The sequence below is a fragment of the Pongo pygmaeus genome, chromosome 20, assembly GCF_028885625.2.
Source record: "Pongo pygmaeus isolate AG05252 chromosome 20, NHGRI_mPonPyg2-v2.0_pri, whole genome shotgun sequence".
NCBI lineage: Eukaryota > Metazoa > Chordata > Mammalia > Primates > Hominidae > Pongo > Pongo pygmaeus.
In genome coordinates, this window is record NC_072393.2 from 42302455 (window position 1) to 42324861 (window position 22407).

At 37.0% G+C, this 22407-nt stretch overlaps 1 protein-coding gene across 7 annotated transcripts in view; it reads left to right on the forward strand.

The window, feature by feature from the left end:
- The window catches only part of LOC129019570 (zinc finger protein 568), a 36892-nt gene extending 14865 nt beyond the window's left edge, over positions 1–22027 (forward strand). For all 7 annotated transcript variants that reach the window (XM_054462423.2, XM_054462419.2, XM_054462427.2 and 4 more), the window contains 3 exons: positions 5734–5860; positions 6135–6230; positions 18516–22027. In XM_054462423.2, the coding sequence (XP_054318398.1) occupies positions 5734–5860; positions 6135–6230; positions 18516–20092 (1800 nt within the window). In that variant the 3' untranslated portion in view covers positions 20093–22027. The remainder of the gene's footprint in view (positions 1–5733; positions 5861–6134; positions 6231–18515) is intronic.
- The last annotated feature ends 380 nt before the right edge of the window (positions 22028–22407 follow it).

Sequence of the window (22407 nt, forward strand, 5' to 3'; positions counted from 1 at the left end):
AGTAATATTTTCTAATGGAATTATTTTTTGTTGAGTTTGTTTTTGAGACCAGGCCTTGCTGTGTTGCCCAGTCTGGAGTACAGTGACATGAACTGGGCTCAGGTGATCCTCCCGCCTCAGCCTCCTGAGTAGCTAGATGATAGGCATGTGCCATCATGCCTGGCTAATTATTTTATTTTATTTTTTCATAGAGATGGAGTCTCACTATGTTACCCAGGCTGTTTGAACTCCTGGCCTCAAGCAATCCTCCTGCCTTAGCCTCCCAAAGTGCCACGATTATAGGTGTGAGCTACTATTCCCAGCTTCACTGAGATTTTTTAAACTTTAAACATATTGAAATATAGTCTTATAACTTAAAAAAAAACTTTATTAACATATAAGTCACATACTATAAAATTAGCCCATTTAAAGTATACAATTGAGTGGTTTTTAGTTTATTCACAGAGTTGTGCAACCATCACCATAATCAATGTTAGAACATTTTCATCACCCTGAAAAGAAACCCTTTACCTGTTAGCTTTCACTTCCTATTTTCCCTCAAGGTTCTGATGTAGGCAAGAATAAATGATTTCTATCTCTATGGATTTGCCTATTTTGGACATTTAATGTAAATTGAGTCATATGATAAACTGTTATCCTTTGTGACGCCTTTCACTTAGCATTATGTTTTCAAGTTTCATGCATTTTGTAGCTTATATGAGTACTTTTTATTTCTGAATAATATTCTATTGTAGGGATATACCACATTTTCTTTATTCATTGATTAATGGAAATTTGATTCATTTCCCCTTTTAGGTTATTATGAATAATGCTGATAAGAACATTGATGTACAAGTTTTTATGTGGTCATATGTTTTCACTTCTCTTAAGTTTGTACATAGAAATGAAATTGCTAGATCATATGGCAACTCTATGCTTAACCTTTTAAAGAATTGCCCCACTGTTAGCCGAGTGCAGTGGCTCACGCCTGTAATCCCACACTTTGGGAGGCTGAGATGGGCAGATCACCTGAAGTCAGGAGTTCAAGACCTGCCTGACCAACATGGTGAAACCCTGTCTCTACTAAAAATAAAAAACAAGTAGCCGTGCCGGGTGGCACATGCCTGTAATCCTAGCTACTTGGGAAGCTGAGCTGGTGGCACATGCCTGTAATCCTAGCTACTTGGGAAGCTGAGGCAGGAGAATCACTTGAACCTGGTAGGCAGAGGTTGCAGTGACCGAAGACCACACACCATTGCACTCCAGCCTGGGCAACAAGAGCGAAACTCCGTCTCCAGAAAAAAAAAAAAAACGAATTGCCCTACTGTTTGCCATAGCAGTTGTGCTAGTTTACATTCCCACCAGCTGTGTATGAGGATTCCAGTTTCTCCATCAGCACTTGTTCTTATCTGTCCTTTGGTTATAGCTGTCCTAGTGGGTCTGAAGTAAAGCTCATGAGATTTTTATTTACACGTACTGTATAACCTGTGATGTTGAACACCATTTCCTATGTTTGTTCGTCATTTCTATTAATATATCTTCTTTGAAGAATTGTCTATTCAGAGCCTTTGCCCATTTCTAATTGGTTTGTCTTTTGATTATTGAATTTTTAAGAGGTCTGTACATATTCAAGTGTCATCAGATAAATGATTTGGAAATATTTTATCCTATCCTCTGGGTTGTCTTTTCACTTTCTTGATGATGTCCTTAGAAGCACAAAAATTTTTAGTTTTTCTGATGTCCATTTTTATTTAATTTTCTTTTGTTACTTGTGCTTTTGGTGTCATGTGTAATAAACCATTGCCTAATTCAAGGTCATAATTTACAACTATGTATTCTGAGACTTTTTTTTTTTTTTTTTTTTTTTAGCTCTTACAGCTAGATCTTTGATCCATTTTGAGTTAACCTTTGTATACGGCATGATCCACCCTCATTCCCTTGCATGCAGACAGTCCAGTTGTTGTCCCAGCATCGTTTGTTGAAAAGACTATTCTCTTCCCCGGTGAAGTTTTTTATCACCATTTATTATGATGTGAGGGTCTTGTAGTTGCCCTATATCATGTTGATGAAGTTCCCTTCTTTTGCTTATTTGCTAATTTGTTGGATGTTGGGTTTTTTGGTTGTTGTTGTTTGTTTGTTTTCAATGATAAAAGGGTATTGGATTTTGTTGACTACTTTTTCTGCATTTACTGAGATGATCTTATGGTTTTTGGCCTTTATTATATTGGTATGATGTATTACATTAATTATCAGATGTTAATATTGCATTCTCCTGGGGTAAATCCTACTTGGTTATGGTCCATAATACTTTTTATATGTTGTTGGATTAGGTTTGTTAGCATTGAGGATTTTTACCTCTCTGTTAATAAGAGAGAGTGGGCTCTAGTGTTTTTTGGGGGGTGGTGTGTGTGTGTGTGTGTATGTTATCTTTGTCAGGTTTTAGTATTAGGGTAATACTTGCTTCATAAAAGATGTGTCCCCTCCTTTTTATTCATCCTCTTTGTTTTGGAAGAGTTTGTAAATAAGTTAGTATTAATTTTTTTGTTGTTTGGTAAAATTCACCAGTGAAGCCATCTGGGCCTGAGTTTTTCTTTTGGGTAGTTTTTGTTTTGTTTTGTTTTGTTTTGTTTTTAGTAATTCAGTCTCTTGTTACAAGTCTTTTCATCTTTTTGTTTCAGTTTAATCAGTTTGTGTCTTTCTAGAAATTCATTCATTTCATCTACTCTAGTTTGTTGGCATATATTTATTCATAATATTTCTTTGTATTCCTGTTTATTTCTGTAAGATTAGTAGTAATGTTTCTTCTTTCATTCCTGATTTTTGTATTTTGAGTCTTCTTTTTTGTCAGTCATATTTGTCCATTTTGTCAATTTTTAGTTTTATTGATTCTCTCTAATGTTTTTCTAGTCTAAGTTTCTTTGATTTCCATTCTAATGTTTGCTTATTTCCTTTTGGTTACTTTGGATTTAGTTTGATTATCTTCTTCTAGTATCTTTTGTTTTTTGTTTTTTTTTTTTTTAATTGAGACAGAGTCTCACTCTGTCACCCAGGCTGAAGTGCAGTGGCATGATCATGGCTCACTGCAGCCTTGATCTCCAGGCTCAGGTGATCCTGCCACTTCAGCCTGGTCCCCCAAGCTCCCACTAGCCGAGACTACAGGCATACACCACCACGCCCGACTAAGTTTTTGTATTTTTTGTAGAGATAGGGTTTCACCATGTTGCCCAGGCTGGTCTTGAACTCCTGGGCTCAAGCAATCTGCCTGCCTCGGCCTTCCAGAGTGCCAGATTATGGGCACGCCCAGCCCTCTTCTAGTATTTTAAGGTAGAAAGTTAGTTTATTGATTTGAAATCTTTCTTCTTTTTTAATAAAGTGTTTACAGCTATAGGTTTCCCTCTAAAACTTGCTTTAATGGCATTCCCATTCCATAAGTTTTGGTATGTTGCACCCTCATTTTCTTTTACCTCAAAGTATTTTGTAATTTCCATTGTGATTTTGTTGATCTATTGGTTATTTCAGAATATTGTTTAGTTTTTACATATTTTTGAATTTCACAAATTTCTTTTTGTTAGTGATCTCTAATTTTTATCCATTGTCATCAAGGAACATACTTTACACAATTCTCTTAAAATTTATTGAGGCTTTTTTTTTTTTAAGAGACAGGTCTTAGGCCAGGAGTGGTGGCTCATGCCTGTAATCCCAGCACTTTGGGAGGCCAAGGCGGGTGGATCACGAGGTCAGGAGTTCAAGGCCAGCCTGACCAATATGGTGAAACCCCTTCTCTACTAAAAATACAAAAAGTAGCCGGGCGCGGTGGCAGGTGCCTTTAATCCCAGCTACTCAGGAGGCTAAGGCTGGAGAATCGCTTGAACCTGGGCGGCACAGGTTGCAGTGAGCCGAGATTGCACCACTGCACTGTAGCCTGCGTGACAGAGTGAGACTCTGTCTCAAAAAAAAAAAAAAAAAAAAAGAGACAAGTCTTGCTGTGTTTCCCTGGCTGAAATGCAGTAGCTGTTCACAAACATGATTATAGTTCACTATAGCCTTAACCTCCTGGGCTCAAGTGATCCTCTTGCCTCAGCCTCCTGTGTAGCTGGGCCTATTGAGGCTTCTTTTATAGGCTAACATATTTTCTATCTTGGAGAGTGCTCTATATACACTTGAGAAGATTGTGTATTCTGTTGAGCGGTGTGTTCTATAGGTGTCTGTTAGGTCTGGTTGGTGTATGGTGTTTGAGTCTTCTATTTTCTTGCTTATAATATGCCCAGTTGTATCCATTATTAAAAGTGGTGTTTGGGCTGGGTGCGGGGGCTCATGCCTGTAATCCCAGCACTTTGGGAGGCTGAAGTCGGTGGATTACGAAGTCAGGGTGGATCACGAAGTCAGGCCAAGATGGTGAAACCCCATCTCTAGTAAAAATACAAAAATTAGCCAGGTGCGGTGGCAGGTGCCTGTAATCCCAGCTACTCAGGAGGCTGAGGCAGGAGAATTGCTTGAACCTGGGCAGCAGAGGTTGCAGTGAGCCAAGATCATGCCACTGTACTCCAGCCTAGGCGACAGACTGAGACTCTGTCTCAAAAAAAAAAAAAAAAGTAGTGTTTGGAGTCTCCAGAAATTATTGTTAAATTGCCAGTTTCTGCCTTCAATTCAATTCGTATTTTTGCTTTATGTATTTTAAGACCATTAGATGCATATGTAATTGTTACATCTTTCTGCCAGATTGACCTTTTTATCATTATAAAATGTTCTTTAGTAACAGTTTTAAGTTCTATTTTGTCTGATATTAGCATATCCCCTCTAGCTTTCTTATGGTTGTTCGTGTGCTGTATCTTTTTCCATCACTTTATTTTCAAGCTATTTGTATATTTGAACCTAAAATGTATTTCCTGTAGACAGCATGTAGTTGAATTCTGTTTTTCTATCCAACTTGACAATCTCTGCCTTTTTTTTTAGCCTGTTTAATCCTTTCAGAGTTAATGGTAACACTTAAATTATTGGGCTATGTCTGCCATTTTCCTTTTTGTTTTCCATATGTCTCGTGTCATTTTTTGTTTCTCCTTTACTGCTTTCTTTTCACTAAGCGAATATTTTCCAGTATAAAATTATAATTTCTTTAATGATTTTTCACTATATTTTCTTAGTGGTTGCTCTAGGACTTGGATACTATGTATCTTATCAGAATCTACTTCAGATTTATACTAAATTCCATTAAGATATGGAAATGTTGGTCTTATGTAGCTCTATTCCCTCTTCCCTCGTTTTGTACTATTATTGTTATATATATTACAGACTCAACCCATTATTATAATTACTACTGCATATAGTGTTGCATCACTTAAGCTGAGAAAAGAGAGCAAATATGTATTATGTTTATTATATTAACCTTATTTACCATTTGTTTGTGTTGATTCAAGTTCTAGTAAATCTTGTGTCATTGCTTACTCTTCCAAATTTGCTCTGAAGATTCTTTCTTCATCTCTGGTTTTCAACATTTTTGCTATGGTATATCTGACTGTGGGCCTCTTACATTTATTTTACCTGGAATTCATTGAGCTTCTTGAATGTATAATGTTTTTTGTCAGATTTGGGGAATGTCCAACCATTATTTCTTTGAATGTTTTTTCTGCACCTTTCTCTCTTCTTCTAGTACTCCTACCTCTGACCCCTGAGTACCAGCTAAACAAGTTCTTATATGTTGTGATCACAATGCCTAATTTTGATGACTTCAAATTAATTAGTGTTATGTTTTTACAGGAAACAGTGACATTTAAGGATGTGGCTGTTGACCTTACCCAGGAGGAATGGGAGCAGATGAAACCTGCTCAAAGGAACTTGTATCGAGATGTGATGCTGGAGAATTACAGCAACCTAGTCACAGTGGGTAAGGTGGCTTGGTAGCCTTGCAATTTAACAGAGAATTCTTTTCCATTTCTGAAATGTTTGAAGACTGTAACTTGCCAGATGAATCTAGCCTTTCCTTTCTCCATGTGACTGTATGTGCTCCACTCTTCAGTGTTAAAGGCTAATTACTTTGTGTCATTGTGTAAGTTCATTCATCCTCATCTGTTATAAGCCCTCAAGCTTGAACTTAGCCTAAGATCTGAATGGTTGTCTCCAGCATTGACATCCACATCCTTTGCTGTTTCTTGTAATAGGCTGTCAAGTCACCAAACCGGATGTGATATTCAGGTTGGAGCAAGAAGAGGAGCCCTGGGTGATGGAGGAAGAAATGTTTGGGAGGCACTGTCCAGGTGAATAAGTGAAAAGCAGCTCTGAATGAGAAAGCCACATGAGAGTTGTTCAGTGAAGAGTTGATATCATTTCACAATTTCCAAGATTTTCTTGAAGGCCCTATTCTTCTAGACTGACAAATGGGATGGAGTGCTTTAGATTACTGTGACATTTCTAGATATTATTCTTCCTATATTGCAGATATTTTCCTCTTTTAAATTGTAGAGGGCCAGTAGCCCTATCAAATTTCATAATACCAACCTTCTCTAATTCATGCACAGCCTCACTTTCAGGATTATTGTTCCTCTCTCTGTGATCCTCGGGCACTCTCTTTCCTTTACGTTTATGGTTTCATTTTCTTATGCATTCAGTATTTCATGGTTGTGTAGTAACTTTAAAACATGTTTCACACTTAGGTTTCTTTTCATTTCTTTCCTTCTTTCTTTTTTAAAAAGTCTTAGATTTGTGTTTGGTTAACAAGTTTCACTTCCCATTGTACTTCACAACCCTCACAATCCCATGGCTAAGAAATGTAAAAGTTTCTGGCTTAGAAATCTCATGGCATCTCCTTTCTGCTTATTCCTGCCTTGCATTCCTTTAATTTTTTGAAAATACATGAGGTTCATACTTGGGTAAAAAAATATAACCAATGTAACCAATATTATATCTATAACACCAATATTATACCTTTTGTGCAAAAGTAAATCTTCCTCTTATCCCGGACACAGTCCCTTCCTTTCCATAGTTGCATACACTTCTTTTTTGGAGTTATCCTGGCTATTTTTGATTATTTATTTTACCATATGAATTTTAGACTTAACTGTCTATTTCCAGAGAAAAACATGTTGGAATTTTTATTGGGATTGTGCTAAATATATAAATTAACTTTCAGAAATTTAACATCTTTTTAATGCCAATGTTTTCTGTCTAAGAATACACTCTGTCTTCGTTCAGATTTTCATATCTACTTCTGTGTCCTTTAGAAATGGAGCTTTCCAAGTTTTCCCATTGTTGCTTTTATATATTTCATTATAATAATGGGTAAGAAAGCTATAAAACCATCCTTATTTGCAGATAATGAGATTGTAGCCCTAGAAAACACAAGAGAACCAATTGAGAAAGTACAACAAATAGTAAGAGAACTCAGTGAGGTGGTAGGATATCAAATTAACAAATAAAAATCAATAGCTTTCATATATACTTCAACAACCAAGTAGAAGATACTAAGGAAAGAAAACTACATTTATAGTAGTAAGAACAAAGATGAAATACTATTCTGGGCATGGATATATAACAATATACCAAACAAAATCCTGTCTTTATGAGCTTATAATTTAATGGAAACTAGTCCCTGAGGTTTTGCATATGGGAAAATACCTTTTTAACCTTTACATTTGGTTGATAGTTGGCCGTGTGTAAAATTCTTAAGCCATACTTTCTTTTCCAAAGAGTTTTATAGACAGTTACCTGAGGGATTTAGACAATTCTGTCTTGTTTCCTAGATTCAAATGTTGCTTGGAGAAGTCTGAAGCCTGATTATTTCCCCTCATAGATGACTTATTTTCCAGGATGCCTATAGGTTTCTTTTTCTTTAAAGCTTAAGTGGCTTTATGAGGCTATGTCTTGGAATTGATCAGTCAGTATCAGTTTTTCCTTTCAACTTGTGAATTCATGATTTTTGTTCCTTGAAACGTCGTCATATAGATTTTATGCTCGTTTCTTTTATGGTTATCATTGTCATCTTTCGATGAAAGTATTTCCTGCTGTAGCCACTGTTTACAGAAGCATAGTGTTGAAGACTGTCCAGAAAAATACTCTGAGTTGGTAAGAAGTCTCTATACCTCACACTGACCTCCTTTATCATACAAGGTTTTGTGTTGAGAGTTGGTTTACCCTTTCATTCTCCCAAGTTAAAGAGAGATTATTATTTGCATACTTCCTCTAGAACTCAGAGTCTCTTCCGTCTTCCTATGCTAACAAACTGCTTATATAAGAATACTGGCTGTTTGCATCTCTTTGTTCAGCCCTGCCTTTGTACCATTTGTCAGGGCCAGATGAAGTCCATTCTGTACCTGCCACAATTTCAAGACACCTGGCAAAAAAATGATTCATTCATTCTGCCCACAAGGGGGTGCCTCTGTTTTAGAGAACTCTTCCCTGTACTTTTTGTTGGAGATAAGAAACAGGAATTGCTATCTCTGGGTTTCTTCCCTGCCTAATCCAGTCTATTTTCTGTTCTTTCCTCCTATTCTGGAGATGGAGTTTAGCTATCTTTAAGGTTCATTGAAGATGTATTTTCTTTCTTTCTTTTTCTTTTTTTTTTTTTTTTTTTGAGATGGAGTCTCACTGTGTCACCCAGGCTGGAGTGCAGTGGTGCAGTCTCAGCTCACTGCAACTTCTGCCTCCTGGGTTTAAGCAATTCTTCTGCCTCAGCCTCCCAAGTAGCTGGGACTACAGGCACACGTGACCACGCCTGGCTAATTTTTGTATCTTTTAGTAGAGATGGGGTTTCACCATGTTGGCCAGGCTGGTCTCGAATTCCTGACCTCGTGATCCGCCCACCTCGGCCTCCCGAAGTGCTGGGATTACAGGCGTGAGCCACCGCACCTGGCCAGAAGATATATTTTCTTTTTCTGTTTCTTCTTCATGTTTGCAGAGTGAAGAGGAGACAGAGATGTTTAATTCTACCATATTGAAACAGGAAGTCCTCTATGCTGTATTTGATCCATTTCACCCTTCTTGGAAATGTCTTTCTTCTTTGTGCTTCTCTAAAGGATTCAAATTCTTCCTTGGTTCTGGTTTATTGTTTATTTCTTCTTCCCTTATGAAATATCTTTTACATGACTCCTTTCTCATCTCTCACTGGACATCACCCAAAGTAGTTCTGAATTACAATAGACTTCTTTTTCCTCAAAATACCTTCATGCTATATCTGTGTTCATGCTATTAAATAGGTATTTAACTCTAGAAATGACAGCATTGGAATATGTATCTTTAATGCCTCCAGAATTTTGAAACTCTTCATATCTCTGTCGTTAATTATGAGTGCTCTTACCTAAGTTCTAGCAGTTATTTAACTTTAATCTCATTTTCTAATAAATGGTCCTCAATATTTCCAGCCTACATTGGTCTTGCCTGTCTCTCAACTAACATTCTATTACATGTCTACCAGAGTGGTTGGAATCTGAAAACATATACTATCTTCTATATGTTTTCGTATTTTGATGTCTAACGCTTGTTTATTAGTCTACCTGGAGAAAGAAAAACTTATTCTTCCTATAAATGAGTCATGATTGATGTAGAGCTATATTTGGGAAGATTTTTCTTATTTTTGGTTGTTTTAAAATATTTACCTACAGATTTCAAAATAAATGTGGAAGAAATCAGGCTAGAGTTAGAAAGACAGGGCATAGTCACGTGAGATAGTGTTGAATGTTAAATTGCATGTGAAGCATCTGTTTAGTAAATGAGTAAACCAGACAACACCTAGAAAGTTTTAAGAGAAGGGCTGTAGAAGGAGTAACAAGATTGAGGCTTTCTTTTTCTTTTTGAAAAGAGCTTGGCATTGAAGCCATTTTCCTGTAAGATCTATAGCTTCTTTAGACTTATTAAAAATTAGAAAACATAACAAAATGTTTGGAAAGTAAAATTAGCGTGTCTGTTTTGGGGGGTAAAATTAGAAACATGGCCTGATTGGAGGAGAGAAGATTGTAGGAGATTAGTGAAATCAAAGATGAGTTTTCCATTGTAGAGTCAGAAAGTTCTGAATTTTGTTAGCATTCATGTTCTCTTTTGCTGTCTTTTATTTTTAAAATTTTGTTGTCAATTTAGTTTATTTTTTCCCCTCTTTAATCACTGAAGCTATAGTTTTGCCCTGTGCATGGTGGCAGCAAGGTTACAATGGTCAATTATAAGCAGGGGCTTATAAGATAACAGAATATGAAGGTTAAAAAACATCTAGTTATCTGAATTTTAAGTTACAGTTGACGGAACTCCAGGGGCATGAAAAACCATTGTAGAACTAATGATGTAGGAATGTTATCATTTTGGGTGATGGTATGAAAGAAAAAAGTTAAAACTCAATGGAATTTGATATAAAGGCAGTTTCAGTGTGGAGAAATAAACATAGGATAAGATGATAGGACCTGCTGTTAGAACACTGAGGTGAATCAAAGATGGCTTGCCTCCTGATCAGCTTTATACTTTTTATTCAATAAAATTAGACCTCCCTATTTCTAATATGCCTTGTTCTTTAAGCACATATAAAAATGAATCACAATTAGATGGAAAGTTGGAGTTCTCTCCATATTTATTACCAATTTTGGATCGTATTTAGTTTGGACAGACTAATCTTCAAGTATGTTTAGATAGAAATAAAGGAATTTGAACTTTATGAAAATTGATTTGCTTGTGGTATGCAGACTGCACAAAAGATAGACTTGTCAGGATCATATGACGTTAATCTAGGCAAAAGTAATGAGAACTTGGGTTATCATTTGTTTCTCTCAACCTAATGTAGCTGTCATTATTTCTCACTTACGCCATTTCTTTCCCTTTTAATATGCATTTTTAGTTTTTTCAAAGTATGCCTTATACATTACTTGTTTTAGAGAGCCGGTAGAAATATATCACATTATAGCAGTGCTGTGCTCTGACCTCACATTTCACCTCCTTTAGTCAATTATTTTTGACTTTTTTTAACTATCTCTTTTGTTGTCGGCGTACGTATTTTGAAACAAATGTTTATACTGCTCTGTAAATTTTTTTTTTTTTTGAGACAGAGTCTTGCTCTTGTTGCCCAGGCTGGAGTGGAATGGCGTGATCTTTGCTCACTGCAACTCTGCCTCCCGGGTTCAAGTGATTCTCCTGCCTCAGCCTGCCAAGTAACTGGGATCACAGGCATACACCACCACGCCTGGCTAATTTTTTGTCTTTAGTAGAGACGGGGTTTCACCATGTTAGTCAGGCTGGTCTTGAACTCCTGACTCGCCTCGGTCTCCCAAAGTGCTGGGATTACAGGTGTGTACTACCGCACCCGGTCTGTAAATGTTTTTGTAGTCATTTTCAAACATAAGAATAGAGAGATAAAGGAGCCGGGCGCGGTGGCTCACACCTGTAATCCTAGCACTTTGGGAGGCCGAGGTGGGCAGATCATGAGGTCAGGATATCGAGACCATCCTGGCTAACATGGTGAAACCCCATCTCTATTAAAAATACAAAAAATTAGCCGGGCGTGGTGGCGGGTGCCTGTAGTCCCAGCTACTCGGGAGGCTGAGACAGGAGAATGGCGTGAACCCAGGAGGCAGAGTTTGCAGGGAGCCGAGATCGCGCCACTGCACTCCAGCCTGGGCGACAGGACCAGACTCCATCTCAAAAAAAAAAAAAAAAGAATAGAGAGATAATATAAGGAATCCTCACGTATTCATCACTCAGCTTCAACAGTTACCGACATTTTCTCAGATTTGTTTACTCTGATTCTCTCTTACCCCCACTCCAGTTTTGTTTTGTTTTTTTGCTGAACTACTTTACCTTTTCTTTTAAATACTACCATATGTATTGCCATATGTATTGCCAAGAGATTTTTTTTTAATCCTGCAATATTTCTAACACACCTAACAACATTAGTAATAATTTCTTACTATCATCTGCTACTTAGTCTCTGTTATATATTTCATTGTGTCAAGAATGTTGTTTATGGTTGGTTTATTTGAATCAGGATCCAAATAAAATCTGCACATTCTTAGTTCACAGACTATACAAAAGCAGGCTGTGGGTATAGTTTGCCAACCCCTGCTCTAGATGTACCTTATTCTGGATTTGCCATTTAACCTCCTTGTGGTGGTGACATGCTTCTTTATCCCATTTTTCCTATAATCTGGCTTTACTCAATGCTGGTTCAAATCTTTGGCAAGTGTACTTCATAGGTGATGCTGTGTTCATTCTGTTGCATCTTATGTCAGTTTGTTCCACTTGCAGACATAATTGAGATTGATCAGTAGATTCATGTGTTGTCAGGCCAAATCCTCCTGTTTCAGTGATCTCTGTCAACCTTTCATTTAAGGGTTTTAGCACCTATTGACCATCATAGCCTAGATCCATTATTTTATTAGAGCGTCTTTCACTTTTATTAGCTGAAGTTCTCCCATAGAGAATAACTCTCTCATTAACTATTTGATTGCACTGAAACACAGTTTCTCAGGCCAGGAAAAAGAAATACTCTTTCTCTTCAAAAACTTTTAGAATAATGATTGGTGTCCTAGAGGTTTCCAAAATTTGTCAAGTTAAATCATTATAAATTTATGTAATTTGAGCATCAGAATATATTATAGGCGTATAAATATTTTTCATATATTATTATTATTATTATATTGAAGACAGAGTCTTGCTCTGTTGCCCAGGCTGGAGAGCAATGGTGTGATCTTAGCTCACTACAACATCCGCCTCCCGGGTTCAAGCGAGTCTTGTGCCTCCACCTCCCGAGTAGCTGAGATTAAAGGTGTGTGCCACCACACCTGTAATTTTTGTATTTTTTAGTAGAGATTGGGTTTCATCATGTTGGCCAGGCTGGTCTCGAACTCTTGGCCTTAAGTGATCATCCCACTTTGGCCTCACAAAGTGCTGGGATTACAGTCATGAGCCACCACACCAGGCCCATATATTAATACTCAAATTGTCTCATCTTTAGCAAGAGAGATCTTTAGCTAATCTTGTAAATTTCTTGCTCCAGACATGGAAATAGCCATTTCTTTAAAAACTTTTGCCTCTTTTAGCAGGAAATAATATTGTGGAGACTGCAGTCTGAGGATTATGGTTTCTCTTTAATACTGAGTTATTGGTTCTATAGCTTTTAAGTGGACAGAGCTAGGAAAAATGCATCTTTTAAAAAGAAAAAAATAGGCCAGGCGCGGTGGCTCATGCCTGTAATCCCAGCACTTTGGGAGGTTGAAGCAGGCGAATCACCTGAGTTTGGGAGTTTGAGACCAGCCTGACCAACATGGAGAAACCCCGTCTCTACTAAAAATACAAAATTAGTTGGGCGTGGTGGTGCATGCCTGTAATCCTAGCTACTCAGGAGGCTGAGGCAGGAGAATTGCTTGAACCTGGGAGGTGGAGGTTGTGGTGAGCCGAGATCATGCCATTGCACTCCAGCCTGGACAACAAGAGCAAAACTCCATCTCAAAAAACACGAAAAAGAAAAAGAAAAATATATATGAATTTTAGATACATCCAGTTAAAATTATAAAGTATAGTGCCCTTTTACCTTTTATGCTGCAAATCTTGGCTCCTCATTACATTTTTTATTTCCTCAATTCATATATATTTCTCACCCTTGGCACTGTTGACATTTTGGGCCAGATAATTCTTTGCTCTGGGGGACTGCCTTGTGTGTTGTGGGACGTTTAGCAGCATGCCTGCTTCTACTCACTGGATAACAGTAGCGCCATCCCTATTTCTCCCCATCATCTCCCCAGTTGTGAAAACCTAAAATGTCTGTAGACCTTCCAGACATTGCCAAGTGACCCTTAGGGAGTAACACTGATTAATATATCTTCTTTCTTTACATATTAGTTTCAAATTAACAGTAATGCTAATATTACTAATAATAAAAACTAAATGTAATTTAAGATTTCTTTGGGGTTTTCTTCCTTAGAATATATTCTAATAGGGATATATAGTCAAACTACTACGTTTAAGGTTACTTGAAGTAATTTTCTATGTGATTATAGCCCTCATTTGATAAGTAGGTTTGTTTCCAGTTTTTTTCTATTTTTAGGGATTGCTTTGGCTTTTTTTTTCTTTTTTGATTTAATTTTTATTTTTTCATATGTAAAATATGTACATGATTTTATTGTCAGAACTCTAAAGTTACAGTCAGAGAAGTCATGGTTTCAGGACATGTAAGTGAAAAAAACTCAGCGTACAGAACATTGTTTAGAATATGCTCTCTTTTATGTGCAAATGGATGGGAAGAGAGACAGAGAGAGAAGAGTGAATGTGTGTGTGTGTGTGTATAAAATATATATTAAAAATACAATTGGCCCTCGGACAACATGGGTTTAAACTGCATGGGTCCACTTATATGCTGATTTTCTTACACCTCTGCCACCCAAGACAGCAAGACCAACCTCCTCCTCAGCCTACTCAGTGTGAAGATGATGAGGATGAAGATGTTTAGGATGATCCACTTCCACTTAATGAATAGTAAATATATTTTCTCTTCCTTATGATTATTGTAATATTTTCTTTTCTCTAAGTTATTTTATTGTAAAAATGCAATATATAATACATATACAAAATATGTGTTAATCAACTGTGTTTTCAATAAGGCTTCTGGTCAACAGTAGGCTAAGTTTTGGGAGAGTCAGAAGTTAGAAGCAGATTTGCAATTATGTGGAGGATTAGCACCCCATCCCCATGTTGTTCAAGGGCCAACTGTACATATGATATATGCCTGTATATGTACTATATATAAGGAAATGTGTGATTATATATATATGTGTGTGTGTGTGGGTGGGTGGGTGTGTGTGTGTATACGTATGTGTGTATGTATGTATGTATTTTTTTTAAATGATGGAAGAATAATCCAAGAACTGGCCAGGCATGGTGGCTCATACCTGTAATCCCAGCACTTTGGGAGGCTGGGGCGGGCGGATCATGAGGTCAGAAGATAGAGACCATCCTGGCCAACATGGTGAAACTCTGTTTCTACTAAAAAACGCAAAAAATTAGCCAGGCGTGGTGGCGTGCACCTGTAGTTCCAGCTATTGGGGAGGCTGAGGCAGGGGAATTGCTTGAACTCGGGAGGCGGAGGTTGCAGTGAGCCAAGATTATGCCACTGCACTCCAGCCTGGCGACAGAGCGAGACTGTCTCAAAATAATAATAATACTACTAATAATAACAATAATAATAATCCAAGAACTAATAAAAATGGTTATCTAGAGGGCAAAGGGGGATTGGTGTTTCAGGGACAGGGTAGGATCTGGACTTCCCTAAATAAGCTGCTGTTTGGTAATTTGTCAGTTTTTATCAACTTGATATAAATAGAAGATGAGGTTTAGTAGCGTTACCACAATCACTTCTCCTTTCCTTTTTTTGTGGAATATAGATACATCACAATTTTTAGCTAATTCAATTTCACCACTTACTTTGTTATGATTGTTGACATATTGTTTACTACTGAGCCAAGAAATAACTCTTAATTACATATACTTATATAACTTTTTGTCACTCCTAGAATTACTACTTGCCTTATTTTTCTGTTTTCTATGTATTTTTAATTTAAATGATGCCCTCAAAATTCTTTGTTTAAATAAGGAATCCATCATTGTTATTAGTTTACCTCATTTTGATGCATGAAGGGATAAAAGGGAAATTCTAAACATCTTCCAAAATTCTAAATTTTAAAGAGGATAAAAGAAATTTTTTAGTTTTTTGTTTCTTTTTTTTTTTTTGAGATGGAGTTTTGCTCTTGTTGCCCAGGCTGGAGTGCAAAGTTGCAATCTCAGCTCACCACAACCTCCACCTCCCAGGTTCACACAATTCTCCTGCCTCAGCCTCCCAAGTAGCTGGGATTATAGGCATGCGCCACCATGCCCAGCTAATTTTGTATTTTTAGTAGAGATGGGGTTTCTCCATGTTAGTCAGGCTGAACTCCCAACCTCTGGTGATGCACCCACCTTGGCCTCCCAAAGTGCTGGGATTACAGGCTTGAGCCACTGCACCCTGCCTGTGTTTTTTTAACTAGTGGACTATACTGTAGAATGGTTGGATCAGAACCTAGAAGATTTTTTGTTTGTTTGTTTGTTTGTTTGTTTGAGACTGAGTCTTACTCTGTTGCCCAGGCTGGAGTGCAGCAGCACGATCTCAGCTCACTGCAACTCCCAGTTGCTTAACTCCCAGGTTCAAGCAATTCTCCTGCCTCAGCCTCCTGTGTAGCTGGGATCACATGCGCGCAACACCACGCCTGGCTAATTTTGTATTTTTAGTAGAGATGGGGTTTCATCATGTTGGTCAGGCTGGTCTTGAACTCCTGACCTCATGTGATCCACCTGCCTCGGCCTCCCAAAGTGCGGGAATTACAGGCGTAAGCCACCACGCCCAGGCTGAACCTAGAAGTTTTGTGTGGGGCCCAAATGCCAGCATCTGTTGTTCCTTTTAATCTTTTTATCTCCTATGTGTAGGTACATGCCAGTATTCATGAGGCTAAATAACAGAGAGGGATTGTTGATCTCATTCATGTTAGAGTGCATGGTGAATCTAAATCACATGGGAACTCTACATGCAGTATGTCTAGGAAATGTAGTTTTAACTGCCTCAGCCTTTACAGGATGGAAAAGCATGGTGGGAGATTGGAATACATGTTACTTAAGCAGATCCATAACTCTTGCCTTGGTGTGTAACTGCTCCCTACTCAGACTTTAATCCTCTTCCTTTTAGTCCCACTCTTATCCTACCCACTCCCCTTTTTTTTGAGATGAGCTCTTGCTATATTTCCTAGACTAGTCTCAAATTCCTGGGCTTTAGCAACGCTTCCAAGTAGCTGGGAATACAGGTACAGCCCACCGCATCTGGTTTTTTAAATTAATAAACTTCATCTTTTAGGCTTGTTTTAGGTTCACAGCAAAACTGAGTGGTGTACAAAGCTCATGAAAAAGTACAAAGTATATGGGTACCCACTGCCCAGACACACACCCAGCCTTCCCCACTGTCAACATCTTGCACCACAGTGGTATATTTGTTACCATCAATGAACCTGCATTACTGTTATTATTATACACATTATTATTACCAAAGTCCATAATTTACATTAGGGTCACTCCTGGTGTTGTACATTCTATGGGTTTTGATAAATGTATAATGACTCAGATCCATTATAGTATCGTACAGAATACTTTCACTGTCCTAAAACTCCTCTCTCTTCCTCCTATTTATTCCTTCCTCTCCCATAAGCTCTGGCAACCACTGATATCTTTACTAGTCATCATTTTGCCTTTTCCAGTTTGGAATCATATAGTAGGTGGCCTTTTCCAATGGGCTTCTTTTACTTAGCAACATGCATTTAAGGTTCCTCCATGTCTTTTCATAACTTGATAGCACATCCGTTTTTATCGCTGATGAATATTTCATTGTCTAGATGTACCACAGTTTATCCATTCACCTAGTAAAGGGCATCTTCCAAGTGTTGGCAATTAGGAATAAAGCTGCTGTAAATATCCATGTGCAGATTTTTGTATGGACATATGTTTTCAACTCATTGGGGTAAATACCAAGCATGATTGCTGAATAATATGGTAATAGTATGTCTAATTTTGTAAGAAACTGCCAGACTGTCTTCCAAAGTGGCCGTACCATTTTGCAGTCCCACCAGCAATGAGTGAGAGGTCCTATTGCTCTGCAAACTTGTCAGCCTTTGACTTAGCAGTTGCAGCAGAGGTTGTTTGTTGTTATTGATTTTTTTTTTTTTTTTTTTTCAGATTTCCTACATAGGTGATCACATCACCTGTGAACAAAGACAGTTCTTGTTTCATTTTTCCTTCCTAATCTGAATAGCTTTTATTTCCTTTTCTTGTTATTGCATTAGGTAGTACTTCTAGTACAATGTTAAAAAGCAGTAATGCGAGGGAACATCCTTGCCTTGTGCTTGTTTATCCCTACCTTTTGAGTGCCTAGATTCTCCAATTCTTGAGCCTTTCCAGTGATTTCTGGTCAAATCACTTTGTTGCTTATTGTCATTTGCATCTTCATTATACTTTATAGCTTTACTATTCAGTTTATGGTTCCCTAAATGCTTCTCATCCTGCAGTATTATGTTAAAATCTCTTGTTCACCTTTTTTTACACTCATGTCTCCTTTTCCTTATGGATTTAACCCTTTATTCGTTCACTATCATTTTAATGGAATTTTAGGAAGGAGGAAAAATACATGCATTCAAGCCAGTGTGTTTAATCACAAATGTTCATTTTGTTCTCTAGCCGTTTGACTCCCTATCAGTCATTTTTGTGTTCACCCTCTCATTTTAATTATTCTATTCATTTTGCTGATTTCCGCACTATACGTGGATGCTTTAAAAATCAATCAAGGCTACTTGGACCTACAGATGTCAGTTTTTGTCTCCATATGTTTTATGTAGTAGTTAACTTCTCAAACCTTAGGAACTAGGAACATTTACTCTTAGCTTTCTTTTGTATTGGTTGACTAGGCCAGCATCAAGGATTAAACCCCACATTAGCCGATTTCTGATATGTTATTAATAGTCTAGTGGTAGAATAATTCACAAGTAATAATTTCTGGTCCTCCATTTTAGAAGTTTGGGAAGTTGATGGACAGATCAAGAAGCAACAGGAAACACTTGTGAGGAAAGTAACATCCATCTCCAAGAAAATTCTGATAAAGGAAAAAGTCATTGAATGTAAAAAAGTTGCGAAAATATTTCCTCTGAGTTCAGACATTGTTACTTCAAGACAAAGCTTCTATGACTGTGACTCACTTGATAAGGGTTTGGAACGTAATTTAGACTTACTTAGATATGAGAAAGGCTGTATAAGAGAGAAACAGAGTAATGAGTTTGGGAAGCCATTTTACCATTGTGCATCCTATGTTGTAACCCCCTTTAAGTGTAATCAGTGTGGACAAGACTTCAGTCATAAATTTGACCTTATTAGACATGAGCGAATTCATGCTGGAGAGAAACCTTACGAATGTAAAGAATGTGGAAAAGCCTTCAGTAGGAAGGAAAATCTTATTACACATCAGAAAATTCATACTGGGGAAAAACCATATAAGTGTAATGAATGTGGAAAAGCTTTCATTCAGATGTCAAACCTTATTAGACACCACAGAATTCATACTGGGGAGAAACCTTATGCGTGTAAGGATTGTTGGAAAGCCTTCAGTCAGAAATCAAATCTCATTGAACATGAGCGAATTCACACTGGAGAGAAACCCTATGAATGTAAGGAATGTGGGAAATCCTTCAGCCAGAAGCAAAACCTTATTGAGCATGAGAAAATTCATACTGGGGAGAAACCTTATGCATGTAATGAATGTGGTAGAGCTTTTTCTCGAATGTCATCTGTTACGCTACATATGAGAAGTCACACAGGGGAGAAACCCTATAAATGTAATAAATGTGGAAAAGCTTTCTCTCAATGCTCAGTATTTATTATACATATGAGAAGTCACACGGGTGAGAAACCCTACGTATGTAGCGAATGTGGGAAAGCCTTCTCTCAAAGTTCATCCCTTACAGTACATATGCGAAATCATACAGCTGAGAAACCCTATGAATGTAAGGAATGTGGAAAAGCCTTCAGCAGGAAAGAAAATCTCATTACGCATCAGAAAATTCACACTGGAGAGAAACCTTATGAATGCAGTGAATGTGGGAAAGCTTTTATTCAGATGTCAAACCTCATTCGACACCAGAGAATTCATACGGGTGAGAAACCCTATGCATGTACAGTATGTGGAAAAGCCTTTAGTCAGAAATCAAACCTCACTGAACATGAGAAAATTCATACTGGAGAGAAACCTTATCATTGTAATCAATGTGGGAAAGCTTTCAGTCAGAGACAAAATCTTCTTGAGCATGAAAAAATTCATACTGGAGAGAAACCATTCAAATGTAATGAATGTGGTAAAGCCTTCTCTCGAATCTCATCCCTCACTCTTCATGTGAGAAGTCACACAGGGGAGAAACCCTATGAATGTAATAAATGTGGGAAAGCCTTTTCTCAGTGCTCATTACTTATTATACATATGAGAAGTCATACTGGTGAGAAACCCTTTGAATGTAATGAATGTGGGAAAGCATTCTCTCAAAGAGCATCCCTTTCTATACATAAGAGAGGTCATACAGGTGAGAGACACCGAGTATATTAAATGAGAGAAGGCCTCTTAAATTCAACCCATGTTTTACTTAAAATATCTTGGCTTAAGCTCAAAAAAACCGGGATCTTTATGGAAAAATTTTAATACTTTGTTAAAAGATGTAAGACTGGAATAAATGGAAAGAAATACCATATACATAGATGGAAAAACCCAGTATTATAAAAACCTCAATTCTAAAAATCTATAGACTGAATGCAGTTCCAAACAAAATCTACTAAGAATTTTCTAGGATCTTTCAAAAATGATTATAAAATTCATGTGAAATAGAAGTGTATGGATTGCTGAGACAATTTTGAAAAGAATAGAGGAAACACCCTCACTGTATGATATAAAGTTATAGTCATTTAAAAATGTGTGATATTAGTACATTAGTAGGTAAATAAGCAGATTATAAAGAACAGAATATCCAGAAGCAGATTCATGAATATATGTGAACTCAGTGTACGTTAGACATGACATCATGAATTAGTAGGGAAATGATGACCTAGTCAATAAAATTGCTGGGAATATTTGACTCTCTGTATTGGAGAAAATAAAATTACAACATTACGACATATTAAAAAATCAATATTCTTTTTTTTTTTTTTTTTTGAGACAAGGGTCTCACTCTGTTGCCCAGGCTGGAGTATGGTGGTGCAATCTCAGCTCACTGCAGCCTCTGCCTCCCGGGTTCTTTTTTTTTTTTTTTTTGTATTTTTAGTAGAGATGGGGTTTCACCATATTGGCCAGGCCAGTCTTGAACTCCTGACTTCAAGTGATCGCCCTCTTTGGCCTCCCAAAGTGCTGGGGTTTACAGGCTAGAGCCACTGCACCTGGCCAAAAAATTAACATTCTAAAGGATTTAAATACTGGAATTTGAAAAGCCAAACTGTGAAACCATTGGGAGAAAATAGATGATATTGTCTATGACGTTGAGGCCAAGGAGCTTTTTTTTTTTTTAAGACAAAAAGACTCTGTAATTCCACTTCTAGGTATACATCCTATAGAAACTCACAAATAATACATAAGAAATATATATATAATATATGTATGTATGTATAGCCAGATGCAGTGGCACATGCCTGTAATCCTAGCTACTTGGGAGGCTGATAGAAGAAGATAACTTGAGCTCAGGAGTTCAAGACCAGCCTGGGAAACATAGCAAGACCCCATTTCTTAAAAAAAAAGGAAATATATAGACATATATCTGCATTGAAAACAACCTGAATATTCATCAGTGGGGTAATGGATGAATAAAATATGATATATTCAAATGATAGAATAGTATACAGCACTTAAAAGCAGTGAACAAGATCCATATTGTGTAACATGGATAGTTAAAACAATGTTGAATGAAAAAAATCAAAATACAAATGAAACATTGTGTAATAATATTTATGTAAATTGGAATGAAATCATTTATAAAGAACAACTGTTTCTATTATTGAAAAGTGTATGTAAAACTATTTAAAATAGAATAGAAGGATACACGCCCAATTATTGATAGCATTGTCTCTGGAGATTGAATTTGAGGCTGTTGATTAAAAGGAGACCTTAGCTTTGCTTGTAGTTTTTATGCCTTAAAAAAGACTGGTAGCATATAAAATAAATCTTAAAAGCTAATGATACACAATGACAATATGAATGTTTGCTTGTAATAGTGTTTTTCTTGTTCTTTCTCAGAACAGGCCAAGGGAAGCCTGTGCCTATAGAAGGAAATGTTATGATAGATTCATGTGCCCTATCAGATGCTCAACTATTTTATGAAAAATATCTCTAGAAAATTAGTAATTAGAATATTCCTGTTTATTATATAATGTGAAATTAGCACATTTTAGCAACTTGATAATGCTGTTTTTTTATATTTTAACATTTCTGAAATTGGACTCCTTTCAACTGATGATAGATTCAAGTAAATATTTAATTATTAAAAATTTGAAAACCAGATGCCAGTATAACAAATGAAATGTGTTTTTATTTACTAGCTCAGGGCATCATGGTCTACTACTCATGGTGCCTGTCCTTTCAGTGGAGCCAGTATTATTAGACAGCAAATCTATTAGGTTCATAGCTAACTAATTACCGATATATTTAGAGTATTGTGGAGAGATTAAGATTTTTCCTGAGAAAGTGACTTTGCAATATTTGTTTTCTTGCCCTGTAATTTTCCATACAACCAGCATAGGCATTAATATCATTGTTAATTATAACAATATTTTGAAATGAGAAATCATTTGTTTCCTAAGGTGGCCATAAGCAATTGTGTAAAAGTGACCCTTTTATTTTTTTTACAACTCTTGACTTACACAGCCCATCCAGTTTTGGTT